General features: G+C 36.6%; 1 protein-coding gene across 2 annotated transcripts in view; it reads right to left on the bottom strand.

Moving 5' to 3' along the window:
- Positions 1-24,278, bottom strand: part of ptpn11b (protein tyrosine phosphatase non-receptor type 11b) — a 181,572-nt gene that overhangs the window by 19,278 nt on the left and 138,016 nt on the right. For both annotated transcript variants that reach the window (XM_028807847.2, XM_028807848.2), the window contains exons 4-8: positions 14,332-14,524; positions 12,293-12,409; positions 10,584-10,697; positions 7,104-7,200; positions 502-581 (exon numbers count right to left, since the gene is read on the bottom strand). In XM_028807847.2, the coding sequence (XP_028663680.1) occupies positions 502-581; positions 7,104-7,200; positions 10,584-10,697; positions 12,293-12,409; positions 14,332-14,524 (601 nt within the window). The remainder of the gene's footprint in view (positions 1-501; positions 582-7,103; positions 7,201-10,583; positions 10,698-12,292; positions 12,410-14,331; positions 14,525-24,278) is intronic.

Below are 24,278 nucleotides of genomic sequence, written 5' to 3' on the forward strand. Positions count from 1 at the left end.
TCCTGAACACTCTTTATAAAAAAAAATTAAATTAAATTAAAACACCCTTAAAGCTGATTCCATACCTCCTCACAGGTAAGTCTTCCTAATCATTTCTGCAAAAAACTGCAAACAAGTGAATTTACATAAAGAAAAAAGCCACAGGAACTTTATTTCAAAAATGAAAATACCATTTCATGATGATATAGCCTCATGCATAGGGTGTTTCTTACTTCTACTGTCTAGAGGCAAAATAGCTTATCTGGAATATGCAGATAAAACCTAAAGTGGTCATTAAGACTTTTAGTGTGAGAATTGCCAGCAAAATATGTGAATCTCAGTAGTCACTGTAAATCATTTTTAGAAGAGTATATGTGTGAATTATTATACTACTTCAAATTTATATTATCTGTATAAACAAAATATGAGTATCATCTGTAAACTGTCTTTTTTGATGTTAATATAAAGTGAATTTACATGAAAGTAGCTATATAAAGATTATTTTGGCTCCCCAATACTTACTTGAATGTAATTTGCATTAATGTAATCTGAGCCTAAAATCTCAGGATCAGTTTCCTTGAGCTCAACCCGTGTGGTGTCAACTGGAAAAAGAAAGAAGGAGAAGTTTCCTGTTCATTAGGTAATTTTAATTTTAAAACTTAAGTGACATGAAAAGCGGGCATTAATCATTATAGATGGTACCATCCATTTATCAACCCACTTTTTTTTTAGGAGAGGGTAACCAAAACCATATTGCAGCATAATATTCAAGGCAAGAATGGTTTTGAGAACTAGTTCCAAATTAGAATTGGTTCTAAATTTCCAAGAACAGGGAAATCGAAAAGATGTTAAATTTAAGGTTCCACTTATTGATTTCTTAATTTCCTTGATGCAGAAACATACATCTTCCCCTGGACCTGTTTAGTGACAATGGTGTATCCTATGTCACATCAATGGTGTGTTGATTTGTTTTGCTCTCCATCCAGGCCTTGCTATTGACTGTAGAAAATGCTAAATGTGTTGCTAAATCTCTTTAGAGAAAATAGTGACAATGCAAAATGCAGCAATTGTGTGAATATAATTTCTTCTAAGGGAGGCTCTACAGCAAACATATCAAAACATTAACAACAGCATGGTATTACTATAAATGAATGTATTATCTTCAAAGTCTTGTGGTCTCCCAGCCAAACTGCCTCAGCTAGCACTAGCATATCACACTCAAGTAACGTTATATAACGTAACTGATAACGATATACACATATAAGCAGCACTTATTTTAAACTGCAAGAAAGGAAATGAGCTTGCATTTAATAAACAATATTTTTTCTTAAGATGATCGTTCATGGAGCTGTAGTTCCATCACTTCTCCTTCGCCTCCAGTACAGGCAAGGATTCCAAGCAGTGACACACCATTCAGTTTAGCAATAAAGCCAAAGACTAGTACAGAGAAAACTGAAGAATGTCACTGAGCAGTCACACAATTTGTGGCTGTTGAAACATCATCATTTAGGTAGCTAGGAAAAATAAGCAATAAAAAAGTACAATAAACTATAATTTAGTGAATGTACGGTGGAACCTCGGTTTGCGAGTAACTTGGTTTACGAGTGTTTTCCAAGACGAGCTAAAATTTTTAATAAGTTTTGACTTGATAAACGAGCGAGGTCTTGCAATACGAGTAGTATGTATACGCTTTGTCTGCTGAGCGTCATGTGATCACAACTGAGCTGATGGTTCTTCTCTCTCTTTCTCGCTGCGAGATTGTGGGCAAGCATCTCCTCCTATTCTCCATCTGAGTCGGCATGCCTCACTCATATAGTCAACATCCGTACGAGCGTATACTGTTTACTACAGCATTGTGACTGTGTGTGTGTGTGTGTGTGCGCACGCGTGCATGTGTTCTATGACGTGCCAATCCCCGTCTTGCACCCCAAAACATGAAGCTGAGTCTCAGTACTTTAGCAACACCAGCTTTATTCAGCTTGTAACAGTAACAGTGCGGTTATTTATTGTAGCAGGATCAGCCACTCTCCTATAAACAGACACAGCAGTCAGGCAGGGTCGTGGCCAAGTAGTACTGTGCCCTGAGCATTTACAACGTTCCTTGTATCACCCATTGATGGCAGGCGCTTATAGCATGTCCGCGATCTTTTCGCTTTTACGGCGAACTGCAAAGGCACTGGGAGACTGCGGTTGCTTTGGGACGCTCCTCCGCGTGTCATCCCGTTGGGTGGAATCCCACAAGACTTTAGAAACTCACTCACACCAGCCATGATTCTTTTCAAAGGTAAAGTGCAGGTTAATTTGTTTTATATATTTTTACTTTATATTATGTATTAATCATTTTTATATGAATAGTTTTGGGTTGTGGAACGAATCATCTGAGTTTCCATTATTTCTTATGGGGAAATTCACTTTGATATACGAGTGCTTTGGACTGTGAGCACGTTTCCGGAACGAAATACGCTTGCAAACCGAGGTTCCACTGTACTTGTATCTAATTTTAGCATTACTTTGAATTTTTATTTGCAGGGGAGATGGCTTTCTTTCTTCTTCTTTTGGCTGCTTCTGCTAGGGGTTGCCACAGCAGATCATCTTTTTCCATATCTTCCCATCCTCTGCATCTTGCTCTGTTATTTGCAGGGGAGATGGCAAAGACCCTAAATTCAAAGTACACTCAACCTTCTAGATACAGCTTGTCTAATCATTTTGTGCCTGATTGGTACAAGGCAGAGAAGTCAAAAGTAATATTAGAGCTCACTGAAGTCAGCAAAGTAGCTATAACCAGCAACATCTAGACAAGCATTTTGCAAGATCATTGTATCAACAGTAATAGTGTGTTACATCAAAGAGGGCAACATGAGACTTAAAGCATTTTGTAAAGCACAAACAGGACCAACGGTGGCTGAAGAAATCTTAGATATTCTGCAGGAATCTGGCATCTTTAATAAAGTAATTGCTGCCATTGTTGATAATGCTGCTGATATGGATGTGGCAATATAAAAGTTACAGTTCAGGTTTGCCAACACACATAATCTTGGGGCACAAACTGCCAACTCAGTGACAAACTAGACATTCAAGATTAGAAGTGTGGTTTTCTGGATAAAGAAGTCATCTATACCAAAGAATGTGTTCTGGGAGAAGCAACAACTTCTAAGTAACGACACTTTTATTACCCTTGATACAGAGACTCCCACTAACATATAATATTTTTCTGCAGCACCATATTATATACAATTCACAGATCAAAATTTGATAGTCACATACTATACAGGTTTATATCTCATTACACGACTACACTATATTAAGATGGAATGTTATTAATTCTCAATGGACTGGGAATATAAAGTTTGCAGATGTCATAGATCTGTCTCTGCACTCTCTAATATTTTGATGTGAGAATGCATTTGAACCCTCTCTACTTGATGCTGGAGTATTTTCTGGAACAGCTTCTTTCAATTCAAGCAGCCAAAGGAAAGGGACAGGAAGAACAGGTCCTCTTGCACAGTGGTTGGCGGTAAAATGTGGTGGTCTCATTGGACAAACTTAGGAGAGAAAACCTAACCTTCCTGGCCTTATAGGAGTGTTTGGTACATCATAATTTGAAGAAAAAACTTAAATATGGGAACAGAAAATGTATTCAGTCTCAAAAAGAATGAAGACACCAAAAAAAGGCAGATGACTTCATCCATCATATGAGAATTTTATACACATCCAGACTATGTGTTTCTTCTGAAAATAATTCCACATGTGATCAGATCCTGGTGATTCTTCAAAAGCCTGAAGACCATTATGCTATAAAGAGGGAGACACAGTGTTTGTATATAACCTTAAGCAGGCTGTTTATACAGGTCTGTCCAAGTGGGACCAGCTGAATAGGAATTTAATTCAATATAACAAAATTTATAATTCAGTATGTCAAGTGATGTATTTATAGAAAATATATGTTTTACAGAGTGATGATATCAGAAGCTTTCTCGAAGAGGGCACTGCATTAGACCTACGTTTTAAACATAAAGTGGAGGACAGCACCATCTGGGACCAGGTCAAACAGAACGTAAAAGCTGAAAGTCATTGCAGCACTGTTGTCAGAATGAGAGAAAGGAAGTAGAGTAAGAATGAGGAAGGAAAGAAGAGTAAGACAGAACAGGAGCTTGAAAATACAAATATGGCTGAAATTATATCTGACACGATCTTATTCTTAACAGTCATTTATGATTATAAGGGATACTTTTTTTCATAATAAGCCTGTCCTTATTATGACTCTGTTAGAGGAACTTTTTGCTGCTAACGATGACTTCAATGTGAAAAATTTAAGGCAGAGTACCATGTCCATTGAGAACCAGACTGACAGAGAGGTGAAGATGCATTAACAAATGCCCCCAACAATGACATCTGCCGACCCTACTACCTGGTGGTGAAGTAAAAGAATTACATATCCTTTGCTATCAGTGCTGGCCTTTCATATTTATGTGTACTGGTCTCCTCAACCCCCAGTGAGAGAGTTTTCTCCACTGCTGGAAACATAATATGCCCAGAGTAGTCACACCTACTTCCAGAAAAGGCTAATATGCTGATTTTTCTTAACAAAAACAGTTGACTTTATTGTTGAACACACATACACACACATTTTACTTTGAATACTTGTGATATTTAGGTTGAAGAAATGAAAATTATTTTTAAATTATTTATTCTATCTTGAAACACTCTGCTCTTGTTTTACTGCATCAAGTAACCTTTGTTGTAAAACTTTCCATTGAACTCTTTAAAGAGAATAAAGACTTTTTTGTGTCATTGAAACATTTTGAATTTTTTTTAACACACACACACACACACACACAGCCCCTCCTCTGGCAATATTAACAATTAATCATTAGTACAAAAATACCGCATTGCAGTAATAACACAACTTGTGCTGTAACGACATACACATTAAAAATCTGACACATACATCTTACATGTAATAGTAGTAGGTGACCTCATTAAATACAAATTTGATACTGTACTTCAAATCTACCCTTTATGGAAACAATATACTGTACCTATCTGCATGTAGATAAGAGAAGTATTACTTTAAGAACAATATAAATGCATACATGAATAACTGTCCATAAATGCATTCAATTAGTATCAAACAATTTAATACAGGGGGACAAGGAATACCCCCACCAGACCTGGGTAGAAGGTAAAACCTAACCCTGAATGGGACTCCAACCCATTGCTAAGTGTATTAGTGTAACTGCAGTGTATACTCCTGCAGACAACCTTACTAACTCACATGGACCCACCTTCGGGTTGTCAGTTAGTGAATGCACAAGTTTTCAATGTGACCCTTGCATTTTGTGAATTAGACTGAAGTGTTTTAGAAAGTTTAAACATCCATGCATTGATTCTTTTTTATTTTATAGTATGAGGTTATTGAGTTTGGCTAAGAATTTTAATTATTTCTGAAATCATTCCCTTGCAAACACAACCATAAGTGCCCTACATTGCTGGAGGCTAATAATTTTATCTATCATTACACTGAAACTTATTTACTTGGCTGAACTTTTGTTCCGATAGAAGGAATGGTCAGAAGGCAAAAACAGGAGCAAATAACCAGGAAATGTACAGTAAACACCTAAACGGACAGACAGTTGTGAAGTCAAAAACGAATAATAAAAGCAGTCAGAGAATCTTTTGTCAAAGCCAAAAAAACTCAAGACAGAAAGACCGTCAAAAGGGGAAAAACAAGAAATATCCTGCCATTAAAAAGTTTCACAGAAGCATCTTTTACTTTCCACTAACACTAACCAGGATGTTTAGAGACAAGGCAAAGAATTTAATACATGGATGAACGGATAAACAAGCAGCAAATTTTTTAAAGGTTTGCAATGTTAGTGACCTTGGGACTGGCAACATAACCTTTCTATGAACATCAGGGCAATATGGCAAAGTCTGCATGAAACAATACACCAAAATAGCGCCAAAGACATCAGCATCATAATGTTTAAAATATATTAATGGCATAATAAACAGTCCTAATTAATAAAATTGCAAATAAATGATATTCCAAAAACAAAAGCTCAGAATGACAGCTTTAGCCAAATTATTTTTTAACTTATCAGTTGTGCTCTCTGCAACTGTTGCACTAATATATATAGCAACACATACAGGAAGTCAGGGATGGAGACTGAACCAAAAGAATTGAGCTTTATGATCAACACCTTAATCACACAGTTACTGTGTACAAATGACTATGTATTACCCATCATCACACATTTTACACTTTACACCAAATAGCCTAACAGACCAAAGCTATTTTTTATTCTGAACACAATAGGTGTTTGTACTATATTTGGCTATGCTCACTGCAGACATTTTTACTTGTACAAATCATACTGCATGGAACCATACAGTTATTGTATATGGCATTTCTAAAGTGTCAGAGCACAAGTAATTACTGGACTGCCAGGTTCTTGCAGTAGATAAAATCTTTAATAGATGCACAATCATATTTTTTTTGCACTTTTAGTATACTTTCTGAATGTGGACTGAGCTTGTCAGGCTTCTGTCTGTTCAAGACATTATAGGCTGTGCTGAAAACTAGCTACCAAGAATCCCCGTATTTTAAACTGACAACAAAAACGTAATTGAATTTCACTGGACCTTAGTTGCCTGAAAGGGAAAAGCTGCACTCTGTTCTAAACAGCCACTGTTAAGTCTGCTGTGTTGGTGTAAATTCAAGTTTCTCCACCTTTTATTATCCTTTTTTGGGTCTAAAATAAAGTGTGTTATTTAATTTAATTATAGCCTTAAAACTTAAAGTGTATGATTTCAATGTCTACATTATCAATAATTCAACATTTTTCTTAAGGTCAGATTTTATAGGATTTAGTCAGTAAACTAAGAGTCTAAAAAATGCAGGGGAGGTGATACTATTTGGTCAAGAGTGTCGAAAGAAAGTATTACTGAGATGGCTTATAGACAGAAAGATTGGCTTATTCGCAAAGAAAAGGCGTAGTCACTATCTTCCCTGATGTACTGTATACAGTTATACAAAGATTAAATAAATTTATGGCATTTAAAAAAAAAAATGTAAAGATCCTCCAAATAAGTTATTTGCAGGCAGTTCTCAGTAGACTTACATGGCAGAATGTTCTTGTAGCGGTTCTTGCTTTTGTTTTCAGGTCTCTGTCCTTCTTTCCGTGGGTAAAGGAGTTTGCATTCCTGTTGCTGTAACATCTGCAGAGTTTGTAGATAAAATAAAACGTTTTCCAGGTGCTGAGAATCACATGAAGTCACCACACGAGAGAAAACTTAGACTAAGTACATAATATATAGCACTGTACAGATCCTTAACTTACAAACATTTGTTTAGCTTGTCCACTTAGAACAGAAACTTAACACATCAGAGCACTCATATAGCTTGATGTAAGCTAGCAATATAAATATGTGACTGACCTGTTTCAGATCCCCCTAAACCAAACTTCTTAACTATTAAGGAGCTTTTCAACAGTGTCCTACTTTCACTGGACCCCTTGGTCTGCTGCATTAGGAACCAATCCCACATGTCTATTCAAGATATCTTTTACTGAAGTCCAGGCTCAAAATAGATGAAAGCTACTACCAAATATATTTTGAATCTTTTTTTATCTTAAAGAATTTTTGATCTTCACTATGTGTGTACAGTATATAATAGGTGCAGTTTTAAAATTGACAGAACAATTAGAAAACAGCATAATGATCAAAAACAAAATATTGGGTTTTAGGTATTTTAAAAATTCTTAAGAATTTATGTGAAATAAATAATACCATTGGTTATCAGCTCTTTTAAGAAATTCAGAACCCGACATATAAAATGACAGATACAAAAACTTTGTAGAGATTGTAGTGCTTTATCACAAATGAAAAATGAACTAAAACCATGAAACTTATTATTTTATTGGAAAAAAGTATAACAAAAACAACATAACTGGCAATGTTGTAGTTTTAGAGACACAACCTAAAATTTTGTTTACTTGTTTAACTGAAAAACCTTTGACCTTACTTCTAAAATGTCAGCTGTACAATAATATTTCTGATGAATGATCGAGATGGGATTTTCACAGTAAAAGGCACTATATAAATTATTGTTGATTATAAAGTTTTGCTTGTTTCTCAGCAGTGGCCAGTAATATCCTATATTGTATATTTTAACATACTGTACCAATAACAGCTTTCTGAGAGAATACTCACCATGAAATGTAATATATAAAATTAGCACTGACTCCTTGATCATTCCATTTATGTCTCTATCACTGGAATGTGTCATTCCTCTTATGTTGCAATGCTACTGTCAATTTAATTGTTTTTCATAGTGTAGTCAGTACCATGCGTGAAAAAATATACTTATCTTATGAAAAAATTCATATTGAGAGTCAAGCTTCATGATACTAGTCACACAATATGAAATCTTCAAAAAAAGAAGTAAACTGCATGTTTAGTGCTACTTCATGCTAGACATTTACAAATCAAAACAATGCAAAATAACTTAAAATCAGTATGCAAATACACAAGTTTTATTGTGTTTTTATAAGCCTTTTCTTTTGCATAAAAAAATTATCTTAAATATTGTAAGAGACAGAACTTTATTTCTCCCCAAGGGGAAATTTGGAACTTTACAGATGCGCTTTATGAACACAGAGATGACAGTTAAGCTCAAGAATGGGTGCATTTATTTAAGAATAAAAGATTGTATTCTGAGTATTAGCACCTTCCTGCTGTTATTGCCATGAGAAAGACCACATAAAATAGCAGACATCAACTGACAACTACCTACAGTATGTCTTCTACTGGGGGCTTCTATTTATCATATGCTCCAAGAGTCTCTGCCTGGACTCTTGAATTTTCTCAGGCTTGTAAAGTGTGTGTGCTTTACCAGTTCCAATAGAATTCAATTTGAAAACAAGCCTGCGGATCAAGTGTGCATTTAAGAAACAACAAAGCAATTTGCCATACTCGTCTAAGGATGCAACTCACTAATGTGTAGTCTATATTTTGCGTCAACAATTTTCATCTTTATATCATTATACAAGCGATTACTTTTGATCCTGTAAAAGTGGACTCAGTTTGTTATGTTATATTTTAGTTCTAGGTTTTCAATCAGATATTTAAATGTCTTGCTTTTGATGATAAGGTGTTTTCATAAGGCTGTGTTTCATTTCAGTCATATGGTAATGTCAAACAAAACATGATACAAGGCAACATTTCATACTGACACTATTTTGTATCACAAAATTTGATCTTGCCTACTCAGTTCTCTTAAGAATCATCTTTGGTGATTTTTTTTTCATTTTGTGGGGTCACCATTTTAAAGAAACTTTTCATTTTTTACTTTTCTTGCACTTTCATTTTTTCCAGTAAGAAAAATTATTTAATTTTGTATTTTGCAAATAATTTGACATTTACAATATATATTCTGGTCATCTCAAAAGATCCATGTCTGGTTAATTTGATACTTTGGAAATTCTGCTTTTTTTTAATTGAGTAAGGTCATCAGAGAATTAATTTCTTTATTGCTGTATGTCACAATGACATTTTTTGTGCTAGCCCTCAGTAAAACTAGTCAACATATAACAGTGCCACAAACAGCATGAATGAAAAGAAATGTATATAATACCTATACAATAAGCAAATACATAACACATAAAAAATACAACTGGTATGGAGACATTAAATAAAATGCACTAAATATTAAATATAAGCACAACAAAGATACAAATAGCAAGCTCACAACCTTCTCCTTTTCTGGGGATGTACCTAAACAGTTTCTTCTGAAGTACATTACAGAACTATAATCTAGGTCCAATGTCTGTACCAGGATTGTTTGGAGGGCAACAGTGGCAGGTTTTTATTTAAATTAGCAGATTTTGATTGGAAGTCAATCATAGCTAATAACAGAATTTATTCACGTTTACAAATTTCATTCTGTCACATCAGGTTATTCTTGTATTTTATTTTATTTTACAAGAAAATCATTCGAAGGATTTGTGACCCAGAGTAGATTAGTCATTCTCAGTACTTCACTTTTTTCTCTTTTATTTCTTTTCAAATATTTTATTAAACACATATCTCATGATGACCATATATAGGTGTACAGAGGGCAAAGTTAGATGGTGAGCTGCAGACTTTTTTGTCATTTGCATTTTCTTATTAATTGCCAGTTAATTTAGGAAATACAAAGCAATTAAAAACATCAAATGCATCTTTTTAAGACATAAAAATAAGACTAAAAATACCAAGGGCTGAAAATAACAACCAAATTAACTAAAATGAAAGATAAAATACTACTTTAGCAATAACTGATTAATTGAATGGTTTAACTTCTAACTAAGAAATTGGGTTGCAACAGAAACATATAGCCATTAACTTCCAATACTGAAGAAGAGAGATTTCTGGTTTGTATTCTATAAAAAGTATAGGATTACCTAGAAAATATGATGAAAGATGAGTGAAACAAGCACTGTTCTGCTGCATAAAACCCAACTTCAATGATATCTGCACAACCAAAAGGCTCTGTATGAAACAGTCCAAATGCCTGCTGTTACACAGTAACCAGAAAAATGCAAATGATTGGAATACAATACCTCAAACTCCTCCCAGAAGCCCTGTTTGGGCTTCTCCATATTATCTGCTACTTTGTTTAACTCCTTCACTCTGTTTTCAATGTTGGCTGCATTTATTCTTGTAGTATTAAATGGCTGTTACCAAAAGAGAAACAAGAGAAAAAAATGTAAGACAAATAATTATTTAAACTTTTTGAAAAGAGCCATCTTTTCTGGTAGAGCTGCTCTGCAAAGCAAACATAATGCAACTAATACAGAAGAATTCTGAATAACACTTATACAGTACACTGTGTGATGCCCCAAGGAATGGCACCCTTGCACAGACTGAAGACTTTGAGCTTTTGGAGCTGTAACCGAATGACAAGTTGGTGGGAGACTGAGACACAGACAAAATGTTTGCTGTAAAAACAGAGATTCTACCATTACTTCCTACTTGTGTTGTACATAGGGCTTGAAATGGGCTGGTGTGCTGTACCAGCAGTTCTCTGTTTGTGCTTTGTGAACTGGAGGTTAATGGCACATCTCAGTCTGAAACTGAAGGTAACACCCTAATTCCCTGTTCTTTGAACTTTATGTATATAAGAGCATTCGTCAATCCAGTCTGGGTAATTGTATTTCATACCACAATTTCTATGCAGCTTGCTAATACTTCTCTTATCCTGTGGTGCAGGGCAGCTCCTCTTTTTCACTCTCCAGCCCCATTTCTCCACGCGATCACAGGTGAAGGAAAAAAGGATGCGCTGCCTAAGAATACCCCACTCATTACAGCTTTATTACACACAAATATTGAGAGAGAAAAATATTTTCTAATAATATCACCTAATTTCAGTCAAATCCATCAGAGCATTTTTGAGATTTTGGAATATGTAGTTTTTCTGGGTTTATCCCCAAATATTGATATATTGAAAATATTTTCTTAGTGTAAACATTATTATCTACTAACTTCAATATATCATCCTGCCAAATTACATCTTTTTAAATACTGGAGAAATAGTGTTTTTGTTCATGAGTGAGTGAGTGAATAAGTAAGTCAGGTTTACATTATATAGGTAGAGACAGACAGACATGAAATGGCACTATAAGATAGATAGATAGATAGATAGATAGATAGATAGATAGATAGATAGATAGATAGATAGATAGATAGATAGATACGTAAGGCACTATATAATAGATAGATAGATAGATAGATAGATAGATAGATAGATAGATAGATAGATAGATAGATAGATAGATAGATAGATAGATAGATAGATAGATAGATAGATAGATAAATTTTCTCTACTCAGCAGCTCAGCAAGTAATCCGAAGACAGTCAAAAGATTACCCCAGTGGAAGATTAAGTGGTATATGGACAGCCTATTGCCATCGGGCCAGTCCTGATAATAAAGGACCTTCGAGGAACTGAAAACAGACACCTCTCTAAAACTAAAAATTTAGACTTATGGGTCCCCACAACTAAAGACAAAAAACACAGGATGCTCTAGAACAGGAAAATACCACTTCTGTTATCTCCAAACAGATAAGAACATAGTAAGGTAAAATAGTACTCCAAATAAAAACATTCATACCTAAGTATGGCTTAGAAGGAAAAAAGGAACGGAGAAGCCCTGTGCAAAATAAATGGAACTTTGGTGGAAAAGGTGGAAGCAACATACAGATACAATGTGAAATACGACTTAAATAAAATGTTCTATTTTCATATTGCCAAAGCCCCTTTGTTTTACTACCTGCTTGAGATGAACCACAATTCCACTCTTTTCAACCATTGGGTTTTTCTTGTAATGTTCCACCAGATCTGTCAGGGTATCAAACTGCTCTCCTCCACCAACATCGTATTTCCCATTCTGCTTACAAAAATTGCAAAAAATAATAGTCATCACTTTAATAAAATTAAATATATATCACTCTAATGTTCTTCCTAGTGGTAAGGCTCAAAGCACCTGCCACCATGTACAAAAGTAATATAATTAGAATAAAACATAATATGCCATTCAATATATACATTTAAAGTTCAAAAATTAAAATGCAGTACTGAAGCATGCGCAGAAGATGGGCCAACACTGACATCTGCTGAATATAAAAATAAATCTTAAAAACAAAAACAAGGAGAGTGGAGGCAGGTCAGTGTGTCCAGGTAGGAATATACTGACCATTTAACAATCACAAATAAAAAAAAGAACTAAAAACCCAAATGCGAACTTTGTGAAAAGTTTGTTTGATGCACATCACTAAACAGAATTGGTCTGCATGTGTGTACTGCAATTGTAGGCTAGCACACATTCAGGGTGAAATCCTGCTTTGTATCAGTTTTCATTATAATGTGATTATCAAATGGACAAGAAGGTTAGAAATTAAATATATGGATACAGTAAAGCACATAATGACACACAAAGGTCCATATACACTTCACATGACATAATACTTTTTCAATTACTATGCAAAAGATTTCAAATATCTTGTCATATTATCTGTCAACTTTATCTACCGCCATAAGAAAAAAAAAATCTGGTATATGTAGCTACTGTATACTCCTACTTGTGAATGATAACGTGGACTTAAAAACATATGTATGCTTTACGCAAAGATTATTCTAAATGTATATAATCTGATATATGTAAACGGAAGGAGAAAAACTGGATTTTAAATACTGACAAATGGCTACCAGCAATTGCTAAACACAGTCGGAGAGAGAGACAGAGAGAGGAAAAGTGAGAATAGAGTGTGGGAGGCTAATAGAAGTTTTTCCACAGTTGTTCTGACAGCAGTTGCATCATTCTCCACTATCTTTCTAGTGCAATTTGGCTCAAGAAAAAGTTTGCCACTGTATCTTGTCATGTACCTAGCTTGGGTTTAATTAAGCAGAGAATGTATGATTATACCAAAAGATGCTTTTATTTTAAGTATCCCTAAAAGGTGCAGCAAAGCTTTCATTGTGCCAATTATCACAACTGTAACTCTGATATGTTTTGTCAAGGCAGTTTTTTTGCCTGCAACAAGATATTCATAATGTAGCATGCTTACCTTACAAATGATCCCTCCTGACTCACACAATATCCCTAGTTACTGTATGGCATTTCACAGATAACAAAATCTAAACCAGTGTCAGCACAGTGTGAATGTCATCTAAATCATGGGCACTAATTGTATAGATACCAAGGTTGCTGGAGCACCTATGGCTTTGAAAGAGATTGTACCAAGCTACTGCACTGCATGCAAGCTAAAATTATTGCAGTGAAATTTAGCAACCTTATCTCCAAAATCCCTTCTATGTGATTTCCCATTACTTGTGCTCCCATTGCATGTTACCAGGGGAATGTTGTACCCACTGCAATTTTTTTTCTAAACAGATTTCCCAAATACAATTACTACTAGTTACCTTGTCCCATGATTTCTCAACAGACACTCTGAAAATCTGTAGCTAAATAAACAAAAAATTAAACCATTGATTTATTTAGTCTCAATTCAGTTCTAAACATAAAAACAACTGAAACAATCTATGTTATCTGTCTTTGGTGTGTTCACTGGAATATTTTTTTTATCTATTGCCACATCTTATGTATATTGTTGCATGATGGAGTAATGGATGGATAGAACTTTATTTGTTCCTAGGAGGACAAACTACCACTGGCAGTGCAAAATCTAGCCAATAACAAAAATAGGCACAGGCAAGGCAGAATAGAGAAAAATGTAATGGAAAACACTACAAAACAGTTTAAGAGTGAAAGGGGAAATGTGAATGCATCTCTTCTTTTAAATTCATGTTTACCTGATATCGGATCATGACATGTGTTACTTTGGTTTTGCGCTCCATGTTCTCATGCTTCTCTTCATTGGTCAAAACTGACAAGACAAAGTCACCTGGTTTGCTCTGGCTCTCCCTTACAAGGAAGCTTCCAGCTTTTCCTTTTTCCATTAATAGCTTTTCTGCATCCTTTCCAGATAAGTGGCCATGATACCATCTAAAAAGAGCAAAATGTATCTATAAATGAATAGGCCAAGTAGGTATTCAAACAATTATGCCTTCCTTTCTGTTCCTGTCTAGTAGGCATGGAATGTTATGCAAAATGTACAATAAACAGAGAAGACAATGGACAAAATTATGATAGATAGATAGATAGATAGATAGATAGATAGATAGATAGATAGATAGATAGATAGATAGATAGATAGATAGATAGATAGATAGATAGATAGATAGATAGATACTTTATTAATCCCAAGGGGACATTCACATGAACACTATTAACACATTCTATCCATCCATCCATCCATTTTCCAACCCGCTGAATCCGAACACAGGGTCACGGGGGTCTGCTGGAGCCAATCCCAGCCAACACAGGGCACAAGGCAGGAACCAATCCCGGGCAGGGTGCCAACCCACCACAGGACACACACAAACACACCAAGCACACACTAGGGCCAATTTAGAATCGCCAATCCACCTAACCTGCATGTCTTTGGACTGTGGGAGGAAACCGGAGTGCCCAGAGGAAACCCATGCAGACATGGGGAGAACATGCAAACTCCACGCAGGGAGGACACCTGGGAAGCGAACCCTGGTCCCCAGGTCTCCCAACTGCGAGGCAGCAGCGCTACCCACTGCGCCACTGTGCTGCCCTTAACACATTCTATACTGTCTCCAATTTAATAAAAATAAGCCTTTTTCCAATTTCTTATATTTATTACACGGAACATGCAATATAGACTTTCTTGTACTATAACAATCAATAACATTTATTTTAACATACTATACATTTCAAAAAGCCCTCCTTTAAGATGTTATGCATTATCTTTTTTAAATGTTCAATCATCACTCTGCCAATTATTTAACCCACTGTACATTTCAATGTTTGATTAGTAGATAAAATTGGTTGCTGACAAGGGGAATTACCGAGATGAAAACCATAAATCATCAAATAATTGCTGATATAAATAAAATAATGCAAACAATGTCTTCTTACAACAAAAAAGGAATACTTAACATTTTTATATTGAATTATAATAAAATAATCCTCACAGTAAAAATGAAACTTGGGTACTGCAAAAATGTATTTATTACGCATTTACTCTTCAGATCTTAACAAAGGTTTCTTTTGGTGATAATACACTATGACGGGCGGCCACGGCCATTACCCGGGCGGCTCTGGCACCACTGATTCTGGGCACACGGGGAGTTGGAGTTTGCCACAGCCCTGCTGAGTTCCATGGGAGCTGCCAGGGGGAGCTGCAGAGCCCTACTTTGGGCTTTCACCACACCTGGGAGTGATTCCAGGTCTGATTAATGAGCTACCTGGAACACTCCCATGACCAGCTTAAAAGGAGTTTCCTCACTCCATTCAGAAAGCCAGGGTCGGGAGTAAGAAGGACGAAGCTTGTGAGGGAGGAGTGGAGGCAGAAGGACTGTGAATTGGCAGTTGAAAAAAAGGACTGTGTTGTGGTGCTGTATGGACTGTGCTGTACCTTGAACGAGTGAAGAGGAAATGCTTTCCCGGCTGTAAATAAAAGTGTGTTGTGTGGCAATTCGTGTCTCTGCCTGTCTGTGTTGGGTTAGGGCGGCTGTATGCACCCCGGTATTCCACAACACTTACAAAATATCAGTAAAGTGGTTATTTATCTTTGAAATATGGCCTATTAAAATAGCTTCACTTTGGAACGGTCCAAAGTGGCTTAAGTGAGACATACTTTCTTTCTATTGCTTACTTTATTATAAGGCCTGTGAATCCATAATATTCATAAGTACTTCTACAACCATATCAAACACCACACTGCAAAGAGATGAATGATCACTTTACTGATGTTGTAAAACAATAATTAAGACTAACAGAACCCTTTGTTAAGGTCTATTTGCATAAGAGCAAATGAGTAATTGATGCATTTTTGGAGTACTTAAAGTGTTAACACCCTCACAATATGAGCATATTAACAAATTTTAAATCTGACACACAGCACGGAGAGTTCCATTTCAGTTCATTGGCTTGCCTGAGACAGATTATACACACACACACACACACACACACATATCCATACATACATGTACAGTTAGGACCATAAATATTTGGACAGAGACAACTTTTTTCTCATTTGGTTCTGTACATTACCACAATGAATTTAAATGAAACAACTCAGATGCAGTTGAAGTGCAGACTTTCAGCTTTAATTCAGTGGGGTGAACAACACGATTGCATAAAAATGTGAGGCAACTAAAGCATTTTTTAACACAATCCCTTCATTTCAGGGGCTCAAAAGTAATTGGACAAAATAAATAACTGGAAATAAAATGTTCATTTCTAATACTTGGTTGAAAACCCTTTGCTGGCAATGACAGCCTGAAGTCTTGAACTCATGGACATCACCAGATGCTGGGTTTCCTCCTTTTTAATGCTCTGCTAGGCCTTTATTGCAGCGGCTTTCAGTTGCTGTTTGTTTGTGGGCCTTTCTGTCTGAAGTTTAGTCTTCAACAAGTGAAATGCATGCTTAATTGGGTTAAGATCAGGTGACTGACTTGGTCATCCAAGAATTTTCCACTTCTTTGCTTTAATAAACTCCTGGGTTGCTTTGGCTATATGTTTTGAGTCATTGTCCATCTGTATCAAGAAACGCTGGCCAATCAATTGGACTACATTTAGCAGGATTTGAGCAGACAGTATGTCTCTGAACACCTCAGAATTCATTCGGCTGCTTCTGTCCTATGTCACATCATCAATAAACACTAGTGTCCCAGTGCCAGTGGCAGCCATGCACGCCCAAGCCATCACATTGCCTCCACCGTGTTTTACAGATGATGTGGTATGCTTTGGATAATGAGCTGTTCCACGCCTTCTCCATACTTTTTTCTTGCTATCATTCTGGTAGAGGTTGATCTTGGTTTCATCTGTCCAAAGAATGTTTTTCCAGAACTGTGCTGGCTTTTTTAGATGTTCTTTAGCAAAGTCCAATCTAGCCTTTCTATTCTTGAGGCTTATGAGTGGCTTGCACCTTGCAGTGCACCCTCTGTATTTACTTTCATGCAGTCTTCTCTTTATGGTAGACGTGGATATCGATACGCCTACCCCCTGGAGAGTGTTGTTCACTTGGTTGGCTGTTGTGAAGGGGTTTCTCTTCACCGTGGAAATGATTCTGCAATCATCCACCACTGTTGTCTTCCGTGGACGTCCAGGTCTTTTTGCGTTGCTGAATTCACCAGTGCTTGCTTTCTTTCTCAGGATGTACCAAACTGTACATTTTGCCACTCATAATATTGTAGCAATTTCTCGGATGGGTTTTTTCGGTTTTCGCAGCTTAAGGATGGCTTCTTTCACCTGCATGGAGAGCTCCTTTGAACGCATGTTGTCTGTTCACAGCAAAATCTTCCACATGCAAGCACCACACCTCAAATCAACTCCAGGCCTTTTATCTGCTTAATTGATAATGACATAACGACGGACTTGCCCACACCTACCCATGAAATAGCCTTTGAGTCAATTGCCCAATTACTTTTGAGCCACTTAAATGAAGGGATTGTGTTAAAAAAATGCTTTAGTTGCCTCAATGCAATCATTTTGTTCACTCCACTGAAGTAAAGCTGAAAGTCTGCACTTCAACTGCATCTGAGTTGTTTCATTTAAAATTCATTGTGGTAATGTACAGAACCAAAATGAGAAAAAAGTTGTCTCTGTCCAAATATTTATGGACCTAACTGTATACATATATATATATATACACATTATATATTATATATTATATATATATATATATATATATATATATATATATATATATATATATATTATACACACACACACATACATACATATATACATATACACATACATATATATATAGTACTGTGCAAAAGTTTTAGGCAGGTGCAAAAAAACTGCTGTAAACAAAGAATGCTTTCAAAAATGGAAGTGTTAATCATTTATTTTCATCAGTCAACAAAATGCAGTGAATGAACAAAAGAGAAATCTAAATCAAATCAATATTTGGTGTGACCACCCTTTGCCTTCAAAACAGCATCAATTCTTCTAGGTACACTTGCACACAGTTTTTGAAGGAACTCGGCTGGTAGGTTGTTCCAAACATCTTGGAGAACTAACCACAGATCTTCTGTGGATGTAGGCTTCCTCACATCCTTCTGTCTCTTCATGTAATCCCAGACACACTTGATGATGTTGAGATCAGGGCTCTGTGGGGGCCATACCATCACTTCCAGGACTTCTTGTTCTTCTTTACGCTGAAGATAGTTCTTAATGACTTTGGCTGTATGTTTGGGGTCGTTGTCCTGCTGCAGAATAAATTTGGGGCCAATCATACACCTCCTTGATGGTATTGCATGATGGATAAGTATCTGCCTGTATTTCTCAGCATTGAGAACACCATTAATCCTGACCAAATCTCCAACTCCATTTGCAGAAATGCAGCCCCAAACATTCAGGAAACCTCCACCATGCTTCACTGTTGCCTGCAGACACTCATTATTGTACCGCTCTCCAGCCCTTCGATGAACAAACTGCCTTCTGCTACAGCCAAATATTTCAAATTTTGACTCATCAGTCCAGAGCACCTGCTGCCATTTTTCTGCACCCCAGTTCCTATGTTTTCGTGCATACTTGAATCGCTTGGCCTTGTTTCCACGTTGGAGGTATGGCTTTTTGGCTGCAACTCTTCCATGAAGACCACTTCTGGCCAGACTTCTCCGGAGAGTAGATGGGTGTACCTGGGTCCCACTGGTTTCTGCCAGTTCAGAGCTGATGGCACTGCTGGACATCTTCAGATTTCAAAGGGTAATAAGCTTGATGTGTCTTTCATCTGCTGCACTAAGTTTCCTTGGCCAACCACTGCGTCTACGATCCTCAACGTTGCCCGTTTCTTTGTGCTTCTTCAAAAGTGCTTGAACAGCACATCTTGAAACCCCAGTCTGCTTTGAAATCTTTGTCTGGGAGAGACCTTGCTGATGCAATATAACTACATTGTGTCTTGTTGCTGTGCTCAATCTTGCCATGACATGAAACTGTCTTCCACAACCTCACCTTGGTAGCAGAGTTTGTCTGTTCCTCACCCAGTTTTTTAGCCTCCTACACAGCTGTTTCTGTTTCAGTTAATGACTGTGTTTCAACCTACATGTGACATTGATGATCATTAGCACCTGTTTGGTATAATTGGTCGATCATACACCTGACTATAATCCTACAAAATCCCTGACTTTGTGCAAGTGTACCTATAAGAATTGATGCTGGTATGAAGGCAAAAGGTAGTAACACCAAATATTGATTTGATTTAGATTTTTCTTTTGTTCGCTCACTTTGCATTTTGTATACTGATAACAATAAACAATCATTATTTATATTTCTGAAAGCATTCTTTGTTTACAGCATTTTTTCACACCTGCCTAAAACTTTTGCACAGTACTGTGTATGTATATATATATATATATATATATATATATATATATATATATATATACATACATACATATACACATATATGTGTGTATATTGTTTATTTGACAGCCTGGAGATCGGAGTAATTACATTCATAGCATTCGTAGTGTGAAACATGATCTGATTGTATGGGTGGTTACCTCATATACATACATATATATATATATATACACACAGTGATCCCCCGCCTATCGCGGCAGTTACATTCCAGACCCATCAGCGATAGGTGAAAATCCGCAATACAGAAAGATCATATAAATAAACATTTTTTTTTTTATAGTTTAAGCCTTAAAATGGCGAGCGACGTCCGTGTAATGCTTTCCTTCCCAAAGCATATCCAGGAGTTTTACCTTCTCCTGAATGGTTAAGGTCTTCCTCTGGCGCTTAGGCTCACTACTACCAGAAGGCTTAGAAGATACAGGATGGCTTGGGAGCCATCATAGGGCTTAAAACAAAACGAAAAGTTCACAAAAAGTTTGCTCACAACAATTGGACCACAAGCAAGGTACGCGATATGCAGAGAACTGAGATGCGTCGGGGACCCACGCTCGCTGTTCTTGTGAGATTACACCACATTAGCAGGAGACAATCAGAGCCCAAGAGAATGAAAATCCCACTTTGATTGGTTGAGTCTTCACTTTCAGCCAATAATGGCCTTGTAAGAAATCATCTGGGTACTGTAACGCAAAACTCTTTGTCTACCGTAGTGCCTGCTGAAAACTGTATGCTTTGTTATGAATTGGCTGCAGAGTACACTACAGGTAGGATGTACTTATTGAATACAGTAATCCCTCCTCCATCGCGGGGGTTGCGTTCCAGAGCCACCCGCGAAGTAGGAAAATCCGCGAAGTAGAAACCATATGTTTATATGGTTATTTTTAGAATGTCATGCTTGGGTCACAGATTTGCGCAGAAACACAGGAGGTTGTAGAGAGACAGGAACGTTATTCAAACACTGCAAACAAACATTTGTCTCTTTTTCAAAAGTTTAAACTGTGCTCCATGACAAGACAGAGATGACAGTTCTGTCTCACAATTAAAAGAATGCAAACATATCTTCCTTTTCAAAGGAGTGCAAAGCAAGCAGTCAAAAAAAAAAATCAATAGGGCTTTTTGGCTTTTAAATATGCGAAGCACCGCCGGTACAAAGCTGTTGAAGGCGGCAGCTCACACCCCCTCTGTCAGGAGCAGAGAGAGAGTTAGAGAGAGATAGAGAGAGAGATAAAAAATCAATACGTGCCCTTTGAGCTTTTAAGTATGCGAAGCTCCGTGCAGCATGTCCTTTCAGGAAGCAGCTGCACACAGCCCCCCTGCTCACACCCCCCTAGTCAGCGCAAGAGAGAGAGAGAGAGAGAGAAAGTAAGCTGGATAGCTTCTCAGCCATCTGCCAATAGCGTCCCTTGTATGAAATCAACTGGGCAAACCAACTGAGGAAGCATGTACCAGAAATTAAAAGACCTATTGTCCGCAGAAACCCGCGAAGCAGCGAAAAATCCGCGATATATATTTAAATATGCTTACATATAAAATCCGCGATGGAGTGAAGCCGCGAAAGGCGAAGCGCGATATAGCGAGGGATCACTGTACTAGACAAAGAGCCCGTTTCGGCAACGTAAGATGAAACGGGCACGAGTTTGTGTCAGCAGTGTATGAAGAACAAATGATAAGTAACGAAGAAGTTGTTTTGTAATGATTGTAGTCCGCTTTACTCATTACTGTACAGGCTTGTACTGTTAGTTGATGAATTTTCCAGGCCTATAGTATAATATTGAATAATGAATGTTCCAGTACAATATGGAATAGTAATAAGTATAAGCACCACAAACCTGATATACGGTAGGTGTATTGAATGAATGCGTAATTGAATCAGAATGCGTAATTAGGCCTCGAGCTGTAGTCGAAATCGCCTTTCAGGCCTCTAGAGGTTTAATCAAAGTCGCCTTTCTCTTTGAATTTTTGCGGCCGTAAATCCGCCGTCTGCCGCGATGTTGGGGTTGGATGTCGGTCTCGTAAGGTTTTTCGGGCAGCTGCGCAGAAGGCGACTGTGCATTCGGCTTCAGGTGGACGTGAGTGAGTGAGTGAGTGAGTGAGGAGGCAGGCAAATTATGTATTAAGATTTCCGCGATATAGTGGGGGTGCAATAGCTGAACCATGATATAGCGGGGGATCACTGTATAACAAAACCGATAATGTTATTTCTCAATGTAGTCTCCACCCTTCTTAATTACATTTGTGACCCCATGCCTGGTATTGCCTGGATTTCAGCATATTAAAAGGTTTTGTCTTGTCCTTGCAACCACTCTTGTTTATATTCATTAGTGGTTTTTATTAGAACACTTATGATTTACTCATTTTGCATATAAGTTTACAATTAAGTTAAATTTTAACAAAACAGTATTTATTCAAACCTGGTAATTGCACACAACATGAAAAATTTAAAAAAAAACAAAAAACTTTTTATTCATAATGTTTATGACAACAGGTCATTTCACTTTGACAAACCATTCTGCAGAGTAGTAACAGTCACGTAAAATTACGGTAATATAAAATTGTGACTTATCATCATAACAGCAGATTGAGAATATAAAACAAGATATATTACTTTCAGTCTCACAGTTTTCATCATTTTATACCCTCCACTATAAGGTCCTAACACCAAAATGACGAGCAATATGCTTTAAAAGTTTTTAGTACCAGAAGCAATGCACAAGAACACTTCACATGATTTTCACCATCAACTGATGCCAGGGACAGTTTGGATGTGGCGGTACACCTGTCACACCTTAAGAAAGATGTCCTAAGATGAGCTCAGGGAGGAAAGAAACATCCCATGCTGCAGAAGTGCAAAAACTCTCTTTGCCTGCTTGTATTTCTCTGCACACACTATGTGTCTATTGCTTTGAGCTGACTCTTTTCAGCACGTCAGGTATACACTGCTATGCGACTAGCCCAAAACCTCCACTGCTGGGGTTAACATATATAAAAAAAAAAAAATAACGTGATAATTTGTACCTGATGTGTGCAATATAGTCTTTTACTACATCCCACACAGAAAAAGCCACAATGCTTCAATTACACATATATATTTCGAGTTATCAGAAGTGTTTGAACCGCTGGCCTTTCAGTTCCAGGCACTGCTGATAACTCAGACCAATAGATTTGCAAAAATCTCGAATCATTTCATTTGGTTCTTGGCCACATTCTCTTTCAATGGCTGCTTTAAATTAACTGATTTTTGTTACTTTGGTGTAATAAAACCTTATCTTTGACGTGTTTCCCCCAAAAAAGTCCATAACATGAGGTCTGATGAATGCTGGGAATAAAAGTGCTCATCCCCAAACTTCTCATGAATGTGTGGCATGACGGATTCCTGCAGCAAGTTCAAATAAACAAAAAACAGTTATAGTGTTGTCAAAGAAGAATGGTCCAATTAAGCCCAAATACGGCAATCCACATAACAGTGTAATCCCTAGTAAATTCACGCTGTCTACCTTAATAACAGGCTTCTCAGTTGCCCTGTAGCTTCAAATTTGGTGATTAATTGAGCCATTTAAATGAAATGTGGCCTCATCATTGAAAACAATGTTGTTTGAAAACTGAATCCTCTGCACATTTTCCCAGGTATCACTCAGAAAATTCAATTCTCTGGTCTGAATCATCTTTATCGATGTTGTGACCTAGTGCTGGAATAAAACTTTTGTTTAATGGTCATAATGAGCCACTTGCTGAAAAGATTTTCTATGAGATTGGAAGAAAGTGTCTATACATTTTTTGGGACATCCTATTATATATATATATATATATATATATATATATATATATATATATATATATATATATATATATATATATATATATATATATATATAAATGCTGACCTTGTTCAATAATATTCCAAGCTTAAAATGGCATCATATAGATGTTTTGTTTGGGCTCAGTTTTAACTATAAAATTAATTAGAAACATACAACTGCATTCTATCATCAGTTATTTTTAAATGATTCATTCTTGTGAAAATTGTCATACACAAATGAAGGAAACAAATATCAAAAATGCTACAACTTTCAAAACAGTTAGGTAATCCTTGAATGTATCTGAATGTTACACATTTTGTAACTTCTTCTAAAACTAGGACATCAGAACACTGTTGTTTACTTTGCCTTATAAGTTAAATTATTGAAAGAGGATGAAAATTTCCAGAATGCATTTGCTTTAGGGGTGAGGTGGAGTCATGGTATTGCTTAAAGGTATTTTTAGATCTACACCTTGAAAAAACTCGAAACAAAAGCGC

This window comes from Erpetoichthys calabaricus, chromosome 8, assembly GCF_900747795.2.
Source record: "Erpetoichthys calabaricus chromosome 8, fErpCal1.3, whole genome shotgun sequence".
Lineage (NCBI taxonomy): Eukaryota > Metazoa > Chordata > Cladistia > Polypteriformes > Polypteridae > Erpetoichthys > Erpetoichthys calabaricus.